The sequence below is a fragment of the Symsagittifera roscoffensis genome, chromosome 1 (assembly GCF_963678635.1).
Source record: "Symsagittifera roscoffensis chromosome 1, txSymRosc1.1, whole genome shotgun sequence".
NCBI lineage: Eukaryota > Metazoa > Xenacoelomorpha > Acoela > Convolutidae > Symsagittifera > Symsagittifera roscoffensis.
Window position 1 is genome coordinate 69,205,744 of NC_087062.1, and position 22,076 is coordinate 69,227,819.

Genomic DNA, 22,076 nt, shown 5'->3' on the forward strand with positions numbered 1-22,076 from the left:
TTGCAAATATTTTTTCTTTTTTTCGGATGCTTGGTTTCTGTTTTTTTTTGTTCTAAAAGTGCGTGAAACTAGTTTTAGTTTTAATTAGTTAGGTTTGTTTTAGGTTTCAGCTGTTTTACTTGAATTAGATGCAAGTTGATGGTTTGAGTTGTTGTTATAAATTGATGGTTTAGATTTCCAGATTTTTGTCAACTGTGTTAAAGGATTGTGGCGTCAAGTTCTAAACAAGATTTAGGCGTGTGGTTCTATCTGGTTGAAATTTTTGAGCATTTTTTGTTGTTTTTCCATTTTTGGCGTTTGTTTAATGTTTTTTTTTTGTTGTTGTGATCTTGCTGTTTTAGCGTTGCGTATAAATTTAATAACTCTTAATTTCTGATGTAACTGCGTTATTTTCGTAGGCTTTCGAAGTTTTTTCAGAATTTCTGCAAGTTCTTTTTTGTGGCAATTGTTTTTAATTTTTGCATTCATGTGTTTGAAATTGTTTTTTCTTTTTTTTTTCACTTTGATCTTTTACTATAGCCGATAGGGCCTTTATCCCTTTGTGTGTGTTTGTGTTTGGAGCCTTTCACTGATCAGGGGACGCCTTATCAAAAAGTGCTCGGAAGATTCTTCTTCTCCGCAGTACTCGCATAATGGATTATCTGTGTATCCGAACCGATGTTGAGTCTGACGGAGGAAAGTGGCTCTGCTGGCTCTCAGTTTGAACAGAATGACTTCCCCTTGTCTCGAGCGGTTCACAGAGCGTTCCAGCGGCTTGCCTCCTGAGGTTCGGCGGTGAGCTGAGGACTCGGGGCGTTTTCGTTGTACTGTTGAAGCTGCCTGTCTTTGCGCTGTGCGACAAGGTGCTCGAAGACGTTTCCTCCTTCTGGTCAAGACGTCTTCTGGCCACCGAGCGCCAGGCTTGTCGGAAGGATTGTTCTCCTCTTGATCGGAGTCTTGGTCTGAGTCCTGGTGTCGTGTAGGTGGTGTGCTTCTGGGTATCTTCTGTATCTGTCACACAGCAGCGCCGCACGATCTTCGATCTCCTGGTAAATTGGTCCGAAGCGAGCGTCTGTAAGGGAGGCCGAGGCCGGAGTGCCTGTCGGAGTACCGGTGATAACTCGGTTCGCCCGGTTGATGGCTACCTCGATGGGTTGGAGGTTGGATTCAGTCAGGAACGGTCCCCAGATGTCGATGGCGTAGAGGCCACCTGGTTTGGCATAAGCACGGCCAGTTCATCCGAGGTGAGGCCTCAATCTTTATCTGAGAGGGCTTGCAGTATCTGGGCTTGTTTCTTGATCTTCGTTGCCATATCTGCTGCGTGGGCGCTGAAAGACAATTGCGGGTCCAGAGTAACCCCCAGGATCTTCACTCCTTTTGTGGTGCCGACTCGGTCGCCGAGCAGGTAGAGGGCAGGGTCTGCTTTACCTGCTGTCTCCCTTGAGTCCAGGCTGACGACGAGGGCGGAAGTCTTGTCGAGAGCAGGACCTCATAGTCGCTCGCCCACGACTCCACTTCTTGAAGGGCTGGCCTGAGCAGGTCGGCTGCTTCCGGTACGGTTCTAGCGGACGCAGACATCGTAAAGTCATCAGCGTACTGGTCGGCGAACACGCCCGGGGCCGCCGAGCACACTCTGGTCGGCAGGGTCGCTGTCGCCAAGCAGAAAAGCAGGTGGGAGAGAGGGCTCCCTTGTGGGACGCCCTCTTTGAAGACGCGGCTGGTGGCTGAGCCCCAACGAACGGCGGCGCGTCTGTCCGACAGTCAGGCTTTGAGCCACCGAAGAGCGACCGGATGGAGCTTCCTGCTTGCAAGGTCGCGGAGTAGCCCGAACTTCCAAAGTCTGTCGAAAGTTGCTTTCAGATCGACGGCAACGACTACGGTTTTCTCACGTCTCTGGAGGCTGTCAAAAGCCTTTTAGGTGATGTTGGCTATCGCGTCCAGTGTCATCCGGCCCTTTTGGAAACCAGACTACTGGGGCGGGATTGCTCCCACGTCCGCTGCCCACATCTTCAGGCGCCTCGTCACCATGCTCTCCATCATCTTCGACACGCAGGCAAGCAAGGAGACCGGAAGATAGCTCTTGATCTGCGAGGCTGGCTTCCCGTTCTTCAGGATCAGCACGATGACGGCATTGCGCCAAGAACCCGGGATGCGGCCTTGGGACCAGCTCTTTTTCACTTTGATCTTATGCTATAGCCGATAGGGCCTTTATCCCTGATTGTTCACCTTGAATGTTTTTGGATATTGCAAGGTAATTGACTTCTATAACAATAGCAAAAAAGTATTTTCTGATTTTTGAGCCTACGATTTCAACAAAATTCAAGTTTTGCTGTGATTTGAGCGTTTTATATTCAAGTTTTTTCTCAATGCAACTAACAATTATACGTTTTTTTTGTGTACGATTTTTTGGATAATTGCTGTTTCAATAAATTTTTACTGTTATTGTTGTCTGTATAATTCTTTGTGCGGTCGAATTGTTTTGATGTGTTGGTTTAAAGGTTTAAGTTTTTCTCGTGTTTCGTCTCCTCCAAGTTGGGCGTTTTTTACATAAAATATTCTTAAAGTTGTCATTGTAAAAAGTTTTCTGCGGCAATTTGTTGCTTTATTATTTCACTTTTCTGTTGAAAAAGCTTTGCAGTCTTTTGTTTATTTTCTTTTTGCAAAAGCTCTGCGGTGATTTGTCGTGTTTATTTGAAAAAAGCATCCTGTTTTTTGATTAAAAAAAAAGCTTCGCAGACATACCATTTTTTTCTTTAAAAAAAATTGCCGTATGATTTACTTTCTTCTTTTCAAGAAACTGCTTTTCAGTGATTTAGTTTTTTTCTTCACATCATTTTTTTAATCAAGTTTTCTACTGAAGGTTATTCTTACCCTTGCAATAAGCAAGGGTATTGCAATCGGTACCAGACTTTTTCCCCTTAAACAACTTTGTACATAGCATCTTCACTTCTAGAGGATAACTTCTTGAGGATCTTTCATCTGACAAGCTCAATTTCTTGAAAATCCAAATATAAGTACTACCACTTAGATAGTTAGTTGTTCAAGCCCGTTTCAGGTTGTAATAAATTTCGGTCGTAATAATCTCAATTTCCATTTCCGTTTTTTCAACGATGTTTTTTATCTGGTAAGGTTTTTATTGGTTTCCTTTTTAAAGCATTGGTTTTGTTCCAATTTTAACAGTTTTTACTTTTACTGAAACTTCAAGTAAATTTGCCATGTCTATTATAGAGTTTTTTTGTTTTTCTTTAAATATTTCAACAGTTTCAGCTTATCTTATATCGACTCAGTCAACATATTTTGCGTAATTTCGAAAGCAAAACATATCCGTTTAGGATTATGTCTTTCAGTTTCATGAGTCGTATAAACTTAAATTGAATGAAATTTTGCATGACAATAGTTTTGTTTTCGGCTCAATAGGTTTCGACACAAAGTTTGTTGCCGATCGTTAAATGCTTGTCGCCTTTCTTGCCGATCGTTAAATGATTATCAACTTTGTCGCCGATCGCTAAACGATAATGAATTTCATCTGATACAAATATGAATATTTTATAACTGTAATTTTTCAACTTTTGATGTTTTTTCATGTAACTTTTTCAAACATAATTTTTTTGACTGCTGTCTTTTTTCTTCATTCACTTTTTTGTAGTGCAATGTGTTTCTTGCATCGCAAGTGTTGCAAAGCTCTGCTTCGCCTCTGTGTTTATTTTTTAAGCCTTGATTTTTTTTCCATTTTTAGACAGCTTTCTTGAGAGTTTTCTTTGTTTATGTTTTTCACTATTTAAAGTTTGTAGTCAATCAATTCTTCCTTTTCTATTTTTTAAAGCAGTCATTGGAAGTTTTTTGTTTCTTATTTCTATCTATAAATCATTTGATCCATTTGATTTTCTCTGTTATTGAATTGGCGTGGTTTATAAATCATTATTTTTTATTAAAAAAAAAACACTTGGTTCTTTTTTCAGTCCCAAAAATGATTGCTCGGTTTCGAGTTTTTTTTCAAAAAAAATTAATGAATTTTTTTTTAAATCTAGGTTTGATTGATTATAAGAGCTTCTTTTTGAGTGCGCATACATTTTTTTTACGACTTGAGCCTTTAAAGACAACAACTGTTTATCTAATAGTTTTCAAGAAAAATCACTTATATGATCTTTTAAAAAAAATAGTAATTGAAAAAATTAATGATGTATTCGAAACCTGATTGCTAGTCATTTCGTATCATCATATGTATCGCTGAACGTATCGCTTGATTTATCGGCCACATTTTTGACCTATACAAACGACGCCCGCCACTGTCATCGTTCTGAAAATATATATATTTTTTCTCTGAATGTTTTGATTTTAACTCATTTTTATGCTGCTCTGTATCATGTGTTCACGTCTAGTGTCTGTGGTACTATTTTTTAAATGTATGTCTTGGTCGAAAAATAGATATTTTTTTTGAATTTGGGAGGTATAGATGTAATTTTTTTTGAAAAAAAAAGGATTTTATTGAGCGTTTTTTTTTATTATGGTTTCTAATATTTCGTTTGACTAAATTTTATACACTGTCATCAATATTTTGCATTCTGCATAGGATTTTGCCTTGAGGTTTTTGTTAGGGCTTTTTTGTTAATCGAAATGCAGTTTTGATTCAAAATCACAAAATCATATTCACTGATGAAATTTATTTGAAATGTTTGTCTTGCTTATAATTTAGGTACTTGTGATAATCCCTTAGATTGCAGAAAATTCTGCACAGGATCGATAGTTTAATAGTAAATGTAACAGTTTTTTTTTGGTAGCTAATGTTATTCAATTTTCAAGTGATCATGGAACAGATGCGAGAAAGTGAGACTCTTAATCTCCAGGTTGGAGGTTTGAGTAAGACACATAGCAGAAGTTTTTTTCAAGGGTTATTTTAACCTTATCTTTTTTCCTTATTTCACTTCTTTTTAAAGCTACTTACGGCAGTGTTCTGTCTTGTGTTTTCAAAGTGCAGTTTTTGTTTTGGCGAAACCTTGTATAGAAGTATAATTGTAGTAATCAGCTTAAAATTAATAGAATTTGTTTTTGCCTGAAAATTGCAAGTATCGCATGTTCGAGATTGGGTAGACTTTTTGCGCGTCGAAGATCTCTTTTCCAGACGAATGTTACAAAGTGCTGTCATATTAATTAGGTATGTACTTTTTGGAACAAGGCGTTTTGGCTTAACTGAATTGTAATAAGCTTTCCAAATGTTGAACTTTAACTATAGGGTCTTTCCCATCCCCTGTCCGCCAAAAGAGAAATTTATTGTCCTCACACTGTGATTTTAATATTTTGGGAAGGTAAGGGGGCTATAATGAGAAAGATCACAAAGAAATGGTTCAAAGTGAAATTAAGTTTTGACTTTAGATTTAAGTTCTGTGATTAGTGTTAAGTTAGACAATCCAAGTGTTTTTGCCTTGAAATTGTAGGGAATGAATACTAGAGATGGGATATGTGCTCTGGGCGTTAACACTAATTATGAGCTTTCAAAGTTGACGTCTCTTCGAATGTATCGTTTGCCGTGAAATTCAGGAAAGTCTAGATGTAAGCGATGTAGCAAATTATAAAGGTGGCTAATTTGATTGTTTTTCCTCACAAATTGCGGTGAACGAAAGTTGAAGAATAAGCATGCACATGTTTTTCCAGATTTCAAATGGATGGGTCTGCCAAAAAAACGTCGAATCCTGGTAGCGATTCTCAGAACGTTAAATCTGGAATTCTTCGACCTAATTATTCTTTAAAATACACTCTTACAGGGCACTCAAAAAGTGTCTCTACTTTGAAGTTCAGTCCCAATGGAGAAATTTTGGCAACTGCATCGGCAGATCGTGTGATTAAACTTTGGGGAGCCTTTGATGGCAAGTTTGAGAAAACTATGTCCGGCCACGAACGTGGAATATCGGATGTTTGTTGGGATCCTGATTCTCGACAAATTTGCTCGGCTTCCGATGACCGAAGCTTAAAGCTGTGGGATGTTGCGGCGGGAAAATGTCTATCGACTTATAAGGGCCATACTAGTTATGTTTTTTGCTGCCAATTTCATCCTCAGAATTCAGTTTTTGTTTCTGGTTCGTTTGACGAAAATGTTCGCATCTGGGATGTCAAGTCTGGCAGTTGTATTAAAATGTTGACTGCCCACGGAGAACCAGTATCGGCAGTAGATTTCAACAGAGATGGTAATTTATTGGTTACTTCTTCATATGATGGTTTATGCCGACTTTGGGAAACAAATACTTGGCAATGCATTAAAACTATAGCAAACCCAGATAATCCTCCGGTATCGTTCGTCAAATTTTCACCCAATGGAAAATATGTTCTTTCCTCTACGCTTGACAGTCATATTAAACTATGGGATTTTAACAAAGGCAAATGTCTTAAAAGCTATATTGGTCATTTGAATGAGCAGTATTGTATTGCCGCTAACTTTTCGGTGACAGCCAATAAGTGGATTGTTTCGGGCTCCGAAGACAAAATGGTATATATTTGGGATCTACAATCCAGAGAAGTTGTGCAAAAGCTGTCGGGTCATTCTGATGTTGTGATTACAACCGCTTGCCATCCGACTCAGAACATTTTGGCTTCAGGAGCACTTGAAAATGATAAGAGTGTTAAAATGTGGAGAGATTTATAACGTTCATTTGAGATAGAAAAAGGTTTTGTTTTATAGCTTTGTATTTGTTTGGTTTATAATTCACGTAGAATCAGTAGGTTTCAAATTCAAACTTGTTTTATATTCGAAAATGATTTACATTTTTCATTTATTTTTGAAGCGGTCAAGCGGGGTTCAGTTATCGGAAAAATGGATGCTATTTTTGAGTCACTTCGGACACAATTGATACTTGATGTGCAGTCTTCAGTATCAGTAAGCTGGCAAATTTGATACTGCTCGAAAAGTTGTGTTTTGGAATTTATTTGCGCAAACTTTTTGAAATAGATCCTGAGGTTGTTGAATCGTTTCATGTTTAGAATCAAATGGTTCTAATATGTTGATCTTCGGAGATATCTTGAAATTTCGAAGTATTCATATAGCGCCAGAGGTTTTTGTTTCGTTGAAGGTAACTGTTGATCTCTCAACGGAAGTTAACTTTAATTTTTGTATGCTTACTGGCCCTTTAATCAACTTGTGCACTTGCTGAATCGTAATATTAAAATTGGCTGAGGTTTGAGTTTTGTCAGATGATTTTTATGAGAGTTGTCTTGTTTTTCTCAGCTCTGTGAGTGGGAAGGAACTATGGCGAAAGGTGAATGATTTTCTTTGGTAAGGTTACAGGGTACCTGAAAGAAAGTCAGTGGATTTGCTAATAATCTTGATGATGGTCGTAATGTTTACCGCCCTCTTTTTGAGACTCAGAGGTTTTTACTTCAGCCTTTTAGCGACCATTTGTCCTAGTTACTTCGACTATCTGCGATTTTTCCACGATCCAAAATCTTTAAATTATTCGGCTTTTAACCGGACCGAAACGAAGGAATTATCCGTAATTTCTGGATATGTATTCCGCAACCGAGTCGATATAAATTAAAACCCGAAACAAATCTATTACCCCATCATTCGTACTTTTCCTTTCTCCCCGTTATTAGCTAGTCGTTAGTTCTCAAAATCAGTGGCCAGTAATAATATAATATCTACAGGAGCAGCCGTGGTCGAGTGGGTTAGGCGCACGTGTCTCAACACGAGTGACATGCGTTCGAATCCCACTTCGGTCAAGGTTGGAGGGGTCCCAGTGTCATCCGCCTCCTCAAGGTGGGACAGGCTGCGGCGAAATGGATGACATCTCCCTCCCCCACGGTTGGTCCTGCACTGAGCAAGACCGATGGGCGAAAAAAAAAATCCGCAAGATTTAAATGTAACCCATCATTCCAAATATGATGCATGTGTCGATTGGTAACAATTGGCAAATTCATCTCTTTAGCAACATCGACCCAAAGTTGGTTAAATCTTCAGACGTTCTTGGTTATTCCTCTTCGTCCTTTTAGTTTCAATATTCCGACATTAAAACCCTCCATTTTCAAGATTTAGACCCATTCACCTTTTACCAGAATTTTTTATCAGGGCCATTAATCGAGCCGGTGCTTTATCGTAAAGCCCTTCCGGCATGCTTAAACCGAAAACGTCGCAGCTTAACACGGGCGAACATGTCGTCGTAGGTTCAAGTACGTGTCGAGGAACGGGCTGTATCCGGATCTCACCTGGGATAATATTCTCCTAGTGGAAGTAGGGAAAGAATCTTCGGCCGGGTAAATTTCAGGTGGTCCGAGTTAAGTTTTTGGAGTGGTGCGTCTGATATGGCCTGACTAACTCTGTTTGTATGTAATTGCTTTTCAAAAAATTTAAAATCGTTAAAGATAGAAGAAGTTTGTTTTGAGTTAATTGAATGGCGTGTGGGCATTAGTTTCGGATAGGATAGTGTCTATTTCGGTAAAGTAGTAATCTAGCGGCAACGCTCGACTGTTCCAGGATATGATAATTTCGGGAATGCTTTTCAGGATGTTGATGATAAAAGTGTAGCGGATTTGAAAAAGTGAGGGTTATAAGGGCAAATTCTGTAGTCATCAGAGGATGTTGATGGCCGATATTCTAAAGTTTACATTCTATTGTGAATATTCTTCTGCACTTATCTTTGTGCACACTGTTATCACTCGGAGAGCAGTATTTTGTACTGTTTGTAGTTTATTCAACGGTGTTTTTCTAGCAGCATGGGACCAGGCATGGCTACCATGGTCTAGTTTTAGTCTCACCGAAGCTTCTGAAGTTACCATTAAAGTTTATTTGGACTTAATCCTGCGCGCGCTTTTGTGGCTTTTCGCTTCAATTGTTTAGCGAAGTGAAGGGACGAAGGTAACAAGTATTTGGGATATTTATCGAGGTACTGACTTGATTTATTCATTTCCACCTTCGGCTTAATATTTGTATCTTTTTAGGTAACCAAATAGGCCGGTCGATTATTTTGAGCAAAAAAACAAGGGACCTTGAGATAAAATTGAGGTTTCTGTAGTAATTTTGCCCGACTAAATAAAAGGGTGGAAGTCTTCTGCGTAAGATTGATTTTATACATAGGGCATTAGTAGAGTGTAAAAAATTAAAGTGATAGGATTGAGCTTGAGAGCATTATACATATAAGACCACTATATATAAAATGGCCTTCATTATAGCTGGCACTGGACTCTTGTTTGGGTTCATAAAATACTTGGATTATATGGGGTTTCAGGTAAAGATACCAGGTTTAAGAATAAGGCTCGCACGAAAGACTAGGGTTAGAACTAAAACACAGCGATCCAGCCGAAATACGAGTCTTCAAAGCCAAAAACCCGGAAATGCATGCTATACGCGCACCTTTCTTTGGGAAAGGTGAGGTAGTTCCCTTTGCGGCTGGAGAGACATGTCGGATCTAGCAATTCAGGCGGCAGTTCTAGACCCATGTTCTGTCTCGTTCAATGCTAAATTATTCTTCACCATTACTTGACTTTTATCACTTTACATAAAGATCCGAAGGTTTCATTGATTGTAAGTATTTCTCGAGGAAACACTTCATTTGCGCAGTCCTTCTGAAGATGACTCAAGCTAGCTTGAGTGATCAGTTTGCATAAAGGTGTTACCGCCTAGATGTTTTCCCCGTTTCTTCAAGTTCGTCTCGATTTGACTGATCTTACTGGATTGTGTATATATTTTTTTCAATTAAAACTTCTAAGTTTGAGTGTTTATTTCATTAACTTTTCTAATTATCAACGTTTTAAATTCTAGTTTAGAACCATCCGGTGTCGTTTCCTCAGATGAAACGACATGCCGAATTTTGGACTCATTCGTTTTTGTTTCTTGCCAGAATTTGTAATCTGGGTTAATTTTTATTGTCATAGCGGTTTAATTCGGTATTCTTACCATTAGAGAAACATCACTGCGTCATGAATGTAGACCTGATAAAACATTTGAGCTCGTGAAGTAAGTCGGCGATTGACTTTGTTTTGATCGTGATTAGCATGGCACCTAAAATTGGTTTTCGATGGACTCGCAATCGGGTACTAGACTTTTTTCCTGTAAACAACTTTGTACACAGATTTCAGCATGCATGCAATACACGACATGCATCCTGTATGTGCGTATATTTGCGCTCATTGGTCAATTACTCTCACTGTGCACCCTTGTTAGTGTATTTCCAATAAATTCGCAGTTCAAGTTTTTTTAATGATACATCTTTGGTATTTTTTTGAATTTTCGACTTCAGAATTTTCGGTCGCTTTTGGTCAACTTTTTGTGGGCTAGTTTCAGCTTTGTTTTTACCATCCAATTAAATCGTTTATTTACACTTGCAAAGCAAAGTGTGTTGAGAAGAACTTTCTTTTTTTTTTCAACCTAAGCCGCAAATATTGGTGCCAGTTTTCGAGCACCTTTACAGCTTATTGATAGCATGTGCTTTGACATTCGATTAGGTAATAAGTTCATACAGGTGATGCATTTTTAATTCATCAAATGAACCGAAAAAAAGCGTTTTGTTTCAAACAACAAGAATAATAAAAACTCGATTTCAGAATTTTTCTGTTTCAATGTATCTCGCAATGCATAATTTATACATAATGTGGCTTTATACTTTGCGATTTATAACATGCAAAATTGTCTTTTTGTGTTTGGTGCTACTTTTGCTGCGTCGAATTGGCAATTTAATAGCATATGTAGCTGCCTTATTGGTGGCCAATTTTTGGGAATTTTAAGCTTCCGTGGCTGAGTGGTTAGTGCGTGAGACCCAAATTTGCAAGGTCGCAGATTGGAATCCGACTCGTAGCCGAGTTTTTAAATATTTCGAGGCTTATTTCTACTTTTTTTTGTCACTTGATGGAGCTGCTTTTTGGTCGTGTTCTCGCAAGTGTTTGCGAAGCGCAGTTCCGCGTCTTTGTTGAATTTTAGTTTTTCTTATAGTAGCGTTTACTGTTCTCATTTACTTCTGCTGTTTGTTTGTAATTTTTTTTAACCTTGACAGCGTATATTTTTTTAAAAAAACTTTATTTTGCCCAAATTTTTCAGGTCTTCCTTTTATTGGCTTAGAGACTTCATTTAGTTGTGTTTTAAAGGAAACCGATTTTTATGTTCACCAATGGATTGTACAAAATGCTAAACATCGTAATAGAAATATAATTCAATTTTTTCATGACAACAATTCTTATCGCTTTTTTTGTTTTTTCCTCCTTGTTTCGGCTTGATAGGTTTCGGCATGAATTATATCGGCTTATCGGCCTCATATTGCGTCCTTCGACGGTTGAAAAAAGTGTGAGTGTGTGTGTGTGTGTGTATGTGTGTATGTATGTGAGAGAGTTGCGTGTCTGTGTTTTGAGGTCGAGGGGGGGCTTAATAACTTCTTATAAACTTTTTAATTTTTTTTTAAGTTTCCTTCTTTGGGTTTAATAGGTTTCGGGCTATATTATTTCGGCTTAGTTGTCTCATATTGTTTAGTTTGACGAGCAAATGATGTTTTTGAGTGTTTTGAGGGCGAGGGGGACGTTTCATTTAAATATTGGTGATTTTTTTTGGGTCAAAAGGTTTCTGCCAAGGTATTTGTTACTGCTTGGTAAATTATCTTCCGATGCTAATTTTACATTATATTGTCTCGGCATGTCTTTGCTTCACGACTAGCCGTATTCATTATGGTAGATCTAGTTTTTTTTTCGATTTTCTTTTCTATCGCAAGTGGTGCGAAGCTTAGCTTCGCCTCGTGTATATTTTTCTTGCGTACTATAACTACTATAATTTACCGAACTATAATTTACTACAGGAATAATTCGATTGAAAAAGTATTCATCCGCTTTAAAAGTTCGCGCTCAACGGCATTCAAAAACAGGTAGATTTGTGGAAGGTGAAAGAGTAACAAACTCGTAGATATGTAAATCATAACATAACATTTAATCATGAAAATGTGTATTGCTCGAAAATACTCTCTCACTGATATGGTTGCTCCTAGATAGATCACTCGATATCAAATACCTAAATCTTTAATAACATTGATCTTTGGAAGCTCATTCATAAACAGCCTTGTGATCAGATTGTTTTTGAAAAAAGGATGACTGAACATTTATCAGGATAAAAACAAAGGATAAATGAGGTAACATCCCTTTGTAGTTCATATGTGATAGATAAATTACAATCTTCGGCGTAAAGAAAGCAATCGGAAATAGTAACATTTTTTGGTAAACGATTAATAAAAATTGTATTAAAAAGAGGACCTAAAATACCTGGTAAAATAGTGTGACAAGGAGTCCAAAGTCTTACGAAAATCAGAATATATAGTTGAACAAGCTATGCTTGCCTCATAATTAAAATGAAAAAAAGTCAAAATAGGATAATTGCGTAACTGTTGAGCGTCGCGACATAAAATCATGCTGTTTAGAACACAACTCGTCGCGGGTTTCCGAATATATACATTTAAAAAGAATGCGCTCAAGAATGAGATAACTTGGGTAAAATGCTCATTGGTCTATAATTTTTTTGCTGATTTGTTCTTCTGGAGTTATTGAAGGCCATTTTATATATAGTGGTCTTATATGTATAATGCTCTCAAGCTCAATCCTATCACTTTAATTTTTTACACTCTACTAATGCCCTATGTATAAAATCAATCTTACGCAGAAGACTTCCACCCTTTTATTTAGTCGGGCAAAATTACTACAGAAACCTCAATTTTATCTCAAGGTCCCTTGTTTTTTTGCTCAAAATAATCGACCGGCCTATTTGGTTACCTAAAAAGATACAAATATTAAGCCGAAGGTGGAAATGAATAAATCAAGCCAGTACCTCGATAAACATCCCAAATACTTGTTACCTTCGTCCCTTCACTTCGCTAAACAATTGAAGCGAAAAGCCACAAAAGCGCGCGCAGGATTAAGTCCAAATAAACTTTAATGGTAACTTCAGAAGCTTGGAACATTTAAGGCACAAATTGTTTTTTTTTTTAGTTTGAGTTTGAATCTGTATACAAAACATTGTCTTTTTTACACTGTTTTGAAACTCTTAGTTCCGTAAGGAAGAGTAAGTGGCCAACCAGTATCTGACGGTTTTTGATGGTCATATTGACGTTAGGATTCAATTCAGTCTAGCAGAACATTGAACTCTTTCAAGGCATGTTTTTTCCATATTCGAATAATTATTTGTATATTTTTTGGAATATCTTCCACTTGGGATCTACTGGTAATTTATGTGCATTTACACTTGTAATCGGGAACTAGGTTTTTTCCGTAAACAGTTTTTACTGGTAAGACAGGAAGTACAAGAAACACACGGTATGAGAGTAAGCAAGAAATTGTGAAATTGCTTTATTAGTGAATCTTCGCAACTTCGAGACTTCGAACACAAGCTAAAAGAAATGTGGTAGACCTTATTTTGTTCAGTATGCTTGAATTTGAGAAACTTAAATTTTTGTGTACAAATTTCCGGGAAAAATTGAATTGTCTGACTTTCGTTTGTCTGCTTATTTTTTGTCGGCTTAGTTGCCAAATCGTAAAATTAATAGCCCTGACTTTGTATATTTCCTTGGTTTTCGGTTTTGTTTTCACTTATATTTTTGCCATGGTTTATTTGGTCTAAATGGTTTCGGCTTTTGTTCTTAGGGTTTAGTTACTTTATTTTGCGTCGCTTTAAAACAAAAAATATTGATTTTTCTTTTGAAAGATTCAGGAAGTGTGTTGCTACGTTTCGAAAATATAACTGTTCGAAAATTTTTCATCACTACAGTTTCTTGTGACTTTTTTGTTTTCGGCTCAATGGGCATCCACTCACTTGCTGTCGGCTTAGTGGCCGCTCGCTCAATACTAAAGCTTATTTAAAACTGGTGATTGCTGCGGTTTTGTTGTATTGCAAGTGATGCGATGATCCGCTTTGCCCGTGTCTAAAAGTTAATCATTCATAGTTTTTCGGAATTGCCACAGGTTAAGATCAGATTGCATAAAGCCGGCTGAAATTTGTTCGGAAAGTTTCTTGAATTGTTATTTAGTAAATTATAAATGCCTGTAATATACTCAAAATTACAGTGGTTACTTTTCATACAGCATTTAAGTAGCAGGCTTCATTCAAAGCTACGATTATTTTTATATTTTTAAAATCCTGAGGTGTAGTTTCTGGAATAAATGATGAATCGATTAAGTTAAGAAGCAAAAAAACGTTCACTTCAGCGTAGTTTGAGGAAAGCCATGAAGCATCAATAATGTAAGGTCTGAATGGAATTAACTTTTAATGCTTTCATGGATCTGTCCTTTTTATACGCACAATGAACAGATAGATCAGCTTTGTCAATTAATTTTGGGTTAAAGTTTTTTAGGCTGATCAATCAGTCTTTAGCTTTTCGGTTTTTGATATTTCGGCACAAATAACGTTATCAGGCCCGAAATCTCCTTCTATTAGTTACGCTGCTTGATTTTTTCTCGAAGAATTGTTGAAAACGGGATTTAAGAAACTACACAAGCAAATTAGGCGGTCAAAAGGAATCGGAATTTAGGCGATAACTTACGTACAAATTGCGTGAATTTTGTTTACAGGCTAAAAGTAACTTTTGTTTGGGTAAAAACTCGTTCTCCAACAACAAATCAGGTCATTAATGTGACAGTTGTATAGTTTATGCATTTAAAAAATCTACTTTGCTGTTTCGATTTAATATTTAGTAATTAGTATACAATCAGAATTTGATCAGTTCTGTGATAATGTACTCTTTTTGTTTTAGTATAACTTCATTCTAAATAAAAAAATTATTGCCGAAGTTCTGATTGTTTATATTCGCGACAAGCTATCGTCTAAATTCAGTTATTTTACGGTCGTTTAATTTGCTTGTCTAATTTCCTTGGCCCCGTTGAAAAACTGGGGCCTAGGAAATTAGACGATAAGCAAATTAGACGAATGTTACAAAAACGAAATTAGACAAATAGTTTTTTTCAGACCTTGCATTTTAGACGACACTGCTATGAAAAAGATAGGGCCAACACAAGTTTTTCTTAAGAGTCAAGTTTCACAAATACAAAAAGAACCATAAAATGTCAATACCTATCAAATTAATTAGTTTAAATGAGCCTAAAATGTCAAATCCGAATATTACAGGAGAGTTTCGAATTGAATAAATTCTGCATGATTGACATGTAAAAAAATTTGGCCACTGAAATTAAGCTGTTGTCTGCAAACAATTTTTTCTCACGCAGTTTGTCTGCAAACAATTTTTATCTCTCTCATTTTCGTCTTTTTTCTCATAATTCTCAATCGTCTTTTTTCTTTTTAAGTGCCTCCGTCTAAATTGCTTATCGTCTAATTTATCAACCCCCGAAAAAGTCTTGTTGATCTGACTGACTTTCTCACTTCTCTCAAAGACGAGTTCGGCACTATACGATAAACAGCAATTTTTGTACTCATAGTTGTACATTCATCTGTCCGCGTTCATAAAACAATGTGAATTAGTGGTCGATTCCTTGGTATAAAGTTGAGTTTCGTTTTCAGATTCATCTTTTTATGCTGATGTTGTTCTCGAGTCTAGGACAACCTTTTTCTTAAAGGTTGATAATGAATATGATCAATTTATAATGTTTTCTGTTAGGGAAGCAATATAAAGCTATTTTTAGTTTTCTGTTGCAGCAATAATAGTTCAATGGTAGCCTTTTAATGTGATACATTTGATCTTCACTAGCGTTCATTACACTAGCGATCAGCTTAGTGTATTGTTATGAACCTTCTTTTTTCTAACTTTACTCGTAAATAAAAGTGTTAATTTAAAGTGTTCACTTATTTGGAAATTTCACTGTAGCATTGGAAATTGCATAGCATCTGTTCTCTGCTTTAATTTTGGCGTCTGTTTGGTGCCTTTTAAGCTAACGTGGGTAGTGTGTGAGACTCTTAGTCTCTAGGTCGCAGATCTCAGACGTAGCCGGTTTTTCTAGTAATTCGATGCTTATTTATACTTTTTTTGATTGCACTTTATAAAGCTGCTTTTGTCGTTTTTTCGGTAGTGTGTTGATATTTTCCCCCAGGGTTTACTGGAGCAGGCCTGCTGCCGCTGGTCGGATGTTTCATTCCAATGCAACTTGCATGATTGTTTTTACCGCATGTAAAACCCGTCAGTTTCTTGTCCATGTTTTGAGTCTGAGTACAGACTGCTGTTGAATCTCTCGGCTCAATTGCGCAGAGTTTCGGTTGCCTTTATTTTTTGATTTCGACACGTTTAAGTGAAAATCAAATTGATCGTTGCTTTTTCAGCCCTTGAGCGTTTTAAAAAAGATGTTTTTTAAGTTCTCTGGTACATTTCCCCGGCTTAGAATATTAAATTTAGGAATGTTTCGGTTTTCTTCGTCTTAAGTTAAAATATTCTTCGACCCTCACCCAGGTCAAGTGACGGTGGTCTTATTGTTAGTGTTATCGTTTGTCGGATTTTCTAAAATCCTACTAAGATGCTGTTGGTTAACCGACTGACTATATTAATATCTGAGATGACTTATTGAACAGCAGAAATTGGTATGAATTTATCATTAGGGTAAAGTGTAAAGAGTTTTTCTATTAAAGCCTTGTCAGTCGCTTTTTGGATTCCGAAAATTATTTGGGCGACGAGGAAGATTTGTCTTACTTTTTTCCTATTTTGGCTCACATTGAATGGCGGATAAAATTAAGTATCAATTTTCAACGCGAGCTATTTGTATTTCCAGTTTTGACAAGATATAACTTGTTAATTGGTTTTTTTTCAGAACCAATTGTAATCTGCATGTCAATCATTTCACCTGGAGAAGTAAATACTTTTTTGACAAAAAAATTGAAACCTGTTTTTTGGTTTTTTAATTTAATTTAATGCAATGCTAGCCCTTGCATAACGATTGAGCGAGTAACACAGTAACCGATTACCCTTGTTTCATTTAAGGTTTGAAATGACTGTATTTTGAACAAATGACTTCACTTTTATGGAACAAAACAATGATTTGAGCCACCAAAGAACTGAGTGTTCTGAAAAAGGTGCAGAAGTTTTCTCTTATTTGCTGGGAAAAGCCTTGCGATATGACAACAATGAAAAGTTTCTTGAGGTATATGACAGTCTTCCGAGAAGTTACACAGATAAATTAGTGAGTTCACGTTTTTTCATTTAGACTTTTTCGATTAAAGATCCTGGCGTCGGAACAAAAACGTGTGGATCCATCCTTGTGATTTTTAAGTTGTGGCCCACATATCTGCAAAAAAGAAGTAGTTAAATGCAAAGTTAGAAGCGCCTCCTGTGTCAAACGCACTATCTCTTGTGATTATTGGATATTGCTGGGTACGGAATATTGGGAAAGATCCCATTCAATAAATTAGGAAACCTGCATTGAGTCTAATTTTAGGTCCAGGACATAAAAGAGCAAGCTAGAATCATCAGTGAATTATGTGAAGATGAATTTGACAATTTGTCACAACGTTTGAATAGCCAACCTGAAAACAAAGACATTCACATCTCCCCAGCCATGAGCGATAGTGAGCGAAACGGACGTTTCACCAGTCACCCCGAATCCCGAGAATCCTCACCTGGCTCGAGCAGTCCATCGGCGTCGGCCAAAGAAGTTTCGGACATCATGAACAACAACACTGACACTCAATATTCTGCTGAAAAACTGCCGAATAAAGAAGACGAAATAATAAACAAGAGTTTTGCATGCGCAAAATTGGAAACAGTCTGCAACCTTCCCACTACAGGAGCTGATGTCCACGCGAGGAAAGAGTCGCAGTCATCTGGTGTCTATGAAAGCTGTGACGAAAATACCTCCACTACTGCTGCCAACGTACAAAAACCACCCAAGACCAAAAAGAAGAAAAAGAAAAGTAAAGGTATCTAAAGAAAGAAGGCAGAAAGAAAGTTTTTATCTCCCATATCAAATTAAATCAGACTGCAGTTGAATCATGATATTTTAAACAATTCAGGAGGGGAAGGCAGTTTACATGGTTACTTAGGCTTACCAAAAGCTCAAATATACATCAAAATGAAAAAAGATGGTTGAAGTTCAATTAAAAATTTTTTTGATCGAAGTTAAATCGAAACAAAATCAAAATTCATATCAAGATCCATCTGTACGCTCTGGATTATCAGGCGCTACCAAAGTGGAAATTAGATTTTTTTCTAGGGAAACAAGTTGCCTAACAGATTTGAATCATTTTCTGAAATATGTACTAACACCATCCAACAGAAATATAGTACTTTAAATATAGTACTGTCAGAACTTTAAATACCCGTCCTATTTGTTTTTTTTTGGTTGAAAGTTTATCAGGTTAGTAAATTTGAGCCTTAGAAACAAATTTCGAATAGAACGGGTGTTTAGAATGCGGGTGATGTGCTATAATTTCAATTTGTTTCTATTTATTCGTCTCAAAAAGTTTCGGCCTGAAATATTTCGTTTTCGTGGCCTCATATTGCGTCGTTTCATCAGCGGAAAAATATTTAAATGCGTTTGTATTTGTAGGGAGACTTGTAAAGGTTGTAAGAAAATTTTTCACCCTTGCGATAAGCAAGTGCTGCAATCGGGTACTAGACTTTTTTCGGTAAACAACTTTGTTCGCAGGACGCCCGTTTAAGGGTTGTAGTTTAACAGCTGGTCTAGAGCTACTGAAGCGATACTGAGTCTACAGCTGAAATTATTTTTTAGATATACATTGATTTTGTCTCAATGTTTCTCAGCGTACTTTCCGGGTCTTCAGTTTGAAACTTTTTTGGTATATTTTTAATAGTTTTGTTGTGATCAAGTGTTATAATTTATGATTTCTTGGTTTTTATACGCGCCATAACTTTTCTTAAGAAAAAAAGTGTTTTTGAAATTATCAGCTAGAATTTTTTTCGTTAGTTTTTCAGTTTTTTAGATGCATGGTTTTTTTGATTGATTTATTTTTTTTCCAAAAGTGCATGGAATTAGTTTAGTTTTAATTAATATGGCGTGTTATAGCTTAGAGCAATTTCACTTGAAATTGATTTAAGTTGATTGCTTTGCGTATTGTTTTAATATGCGAATTTTTTTTTAAATCATAACTTAGCTGATTTTTTTAGGCATTATGACAGAGTGTTTTCTCTTAGAATGAATTTGGTGAGTGTCGTAAGAGATTCAGGAGATTTTTTTTCTGGCTGGATGGTCATAGGTTATTGATTTCTATAACAATTGCAATAAGGTTTTTCTTGATTTTTTTCGTCCACGATTTCTTCAATAGAATTTTTTCAAGCTTTTTGTTTGAGACATCATGCTTTATTATTGGCATTTTATTGAGAATAATGAATGTAGTGAGTACTCTTATATATGTTGTGATGATTTTTCGTTTGTTTTTTCAGGAAAAAGTCTATAAGATTGTTCACGCTCAATTTTGATTTTTCGCGGTTTGAATTTTCGTTTTTCGAAGTTCACGTCATTTCCTTTGTTAAAAGTAAGGCAAACTCCAATATCAAACAGCAAAAATTCAGTGCACGAAAAGCGTGATTGACTTCTAATTTTGAGACTGGAGTTTAATTATCAGATTTCCCAGCGAAATAAAAGTTTTACTTATCGATCCTTTTTTCTCAAATTGGTTAATTTTATCAAAAAAGCATAAGTCTAAAAGAGATTCAAAGAACCTATAGGCATCTATTTTTTCGTTGAAATTCGAAAGTTTAGATTCATTACTCCTTTCCAACTAATGGCTTTATTTTTATATCGCAAGTGGCACGAGGCTAATCGTCGCATCTTTGAAATTTTTTTAGGCCTAACTGGTATATGCTTCAGTTTTTTGTTGATGTCTCAGAAAGGTGTGCTTCGGAAGCTTTTTTGATGCCGATTTAAGATTCAATAGTTTTACTTGGCATGTTTTCAAAATGGATTATTATTATAGACAATTAGAGCCAAGCAATGAAAATTTTGGTAGTGTTTTGATGATTTTCGTCTTTTAGCGGCTTTTGTTTAATTTTCTGTTTTTATGCTTTCTGCGGGAGGGTTGTACCGTGCAGGGGAGGGTTAAACGGGAGGGTTGTACCGTGCAATTTGCGGCGACTGTAGTTGGTCGTAGGGTCCACCGCTGGGCCCTTTCATTTACTGTCATTGCCTTAACCATGCTGTTTTGTGTTGTAATGCAAGTGACGCCTATCTGTCAAAATTATTATAGCAAATAGCAAAAATTGAAAGTGCAACAAACTCCTGCAAGTCAAACCAGTATAAAATAACACTGAATAAAAACAGATTCTTTTTACTGCCGTCCCTGGGTATGCATAAGGCTTCTGTTTTATTCATATCGTAACAAAATAGTTCTGTTCAGGAAAGAAGCAGGGCGGCGCTTCCCTTGATCTCAGGCAAAGCGAGAAAGAAGTTGACGGAACAATGAATAACGCCAACGATGACTCATCATCAATGCCTAGTTCTATGAGCAACATGAGCGAGATCGATGATAAAAATGTCCAGAGTCCCGTTACTAATACAGTTTCTCCATCATCTATCCACATATCAGCAATCGTAGCCGCCACTGAGAATATCAGTAACATTTCAAACCAACATAACGATCTAAATTCCCCCAACAATCAACAAATGTCAAGTTATAACTTGAACATCAAAGTTAGCTCAGATGAAGTTGTTCCTGAAATAGTGCTGCCGAGTCAAGAAGGTATCTCAGCGAGTCCAGAAAATCTGCAAGAAGGTGCCTTTGCATTTGATGATTCTGAACAGTTCCACAACGCCGAGGAGTTCCAACAAGTCAAAACTCGCAACAGATCCAGAATAACACAGCCTGCGAAAGATAATTCGAATCAACGAAAGAGCGCAGCTGCTAAAGCTAAGGGAGGCTCAGCTTTGAGAAATGGAATTATATCCCCGGTTAGCTCCGTCGCCAGTTCAACATCATCAAGTAACGTTCAGAACTCATCGCAAGCCATACCTTCAAATGGTGCTACATCAACAAGCGAACCTGACCACTTCTCGTACGCCAACAGACTAAAGAACACTTTACATCCCAACAGTGTTCCCAAACCCAACTCTAGCGTTCAAATAAACAGCAGCACTGATTGTGTTAAACCTAAAACCAGTGCCGTCGATTCTAAAAAATCCAATGGTGCGTCTGGCGCAGCTTTAACCAAAGATAGCCTTAAGCGACCGAAAAGTGTCGCAGATAACGAAATCACTAGTCTGACTAATGGAAATAGTTTGGGAAATGCAGAGTATTGTGATACCATTGCTCCTTCAAAAGTAACTGCTAGATCCTCTACTTCACCAAACAAAGTCAAGGATAGTCCTATTAAATCTGGCATGAAATCGGAAAAGATTTCCAAATTGAAAGTTGGCTCTTCAAATTTGAGCAAATCTAAAGAAACACTCAATGGAAGCGAAGTTAATCATGATATGTCGTTAAAGTTTGATCAATACGAGGCGAACAATTTGAGAGCAAATAATGTCTCAAATTCAGATTATTTACCGTCGTGTTCAAACGAAGCAAATCATGTTGACGCCATTTCTAATGAGTCGCGCAATGAAAAACCACAAGTTGAACTAAAACAATCATATTCATTTGATTCAACAAGTAAAATTTCCTCTGTTAATACACAGTCGAAAATACAACAGAATCCATCACACTCGTCCAAGCCAGAATCGTCATGCAATGCCAGCAGAAGCAATCGTTTATCACAACCTCTAGCCGAGCCAAGTACCAGAAACCTTCAACAAAATAAGGACAAAGCAGTCTCAGCGAATTTCGAAGTCAAACAGTCTGACACGATTCCAAAAATGCCTAGCCTGAACCCAATCCACCAAAATGCTACAGCAGAGAAAGTGGCACAGCAGAAAGGTCATCGTGTTTTGCTTGAATCATCAGGAACTGTCAACGCTAAACCAGGGTTCTCCTTAGGCCGAAATGGTGGCAATGAGAGGGCTAGCAAGATAACCCAGTTGCAGTTTGGCGAACTGGACATTAAAAAAGTAGATGCTGTGAAACTGGGAGATTTTGATCTTTTCGAAGCAACCGCTCTTCTTGCCAAATGTAAGATTCTTATCTCTGAAATACTAATTGAATATTTAACTCGGAATAAATCTTTTTTTTTTTGCGTTTAGAAGTGTTCTCATTTTTAAGTTTTGAAAAAGAAGAAATGAAAGGTGATGTTGTTGTAGTCATAAGTTGAATCGCTTTATGAAAAAAGTAA

The 22,076-nt window shown here is 37.0% G+C and overlaps 2 protein-coding genes across 2 annotated transcripts in view; both read left to right on the forward strand.

The window, feature by feature from the left end:
• Window positions 1–22,076, forward strand: part of LOC134848194 (putative uncharacterized protein DDB_G0277255) — a 219,297-nt gene that overhangs the window by 195,798 nt on the left and 1,423 nt on the right. The window contains exons 2-4 of the mRNA XM_063865568.1: window positions 16,837–17,037; window positions 17,293–17,773; window positions 20,210–21,916. Of these exons, the coding sequence (XP_063721638.1) occupies window positions 16,879–17,037; window positions 17,293–17,773; window positions 20,210–21,916 (2,347 nt within the window). The 5' untranslated portion in view covers window positions 16,837–16,878. The remainder of the gene's footprint in view (window positions 1–16,836; window positions 17,038–17,292; window positions 17,774–20,209; window positions 21,917–22,076) is intronic.
• LOC134848203 (WD repeat-containing protein 5-like) lies at window positions 5,633–6,691 on the forward strand. The gene has a single exon (XM_063865579.1). The coding sequence runs from the start codon at window positions 5,636–5,638 to the stop codon at window positions 6,611–6,613; it is 978 nt and encodes a 325-aa protein (XP_063721649.1). The 5' UTR covers window positions 5,633–5,635; the 3' UTR covers window positions 6,614–6,691.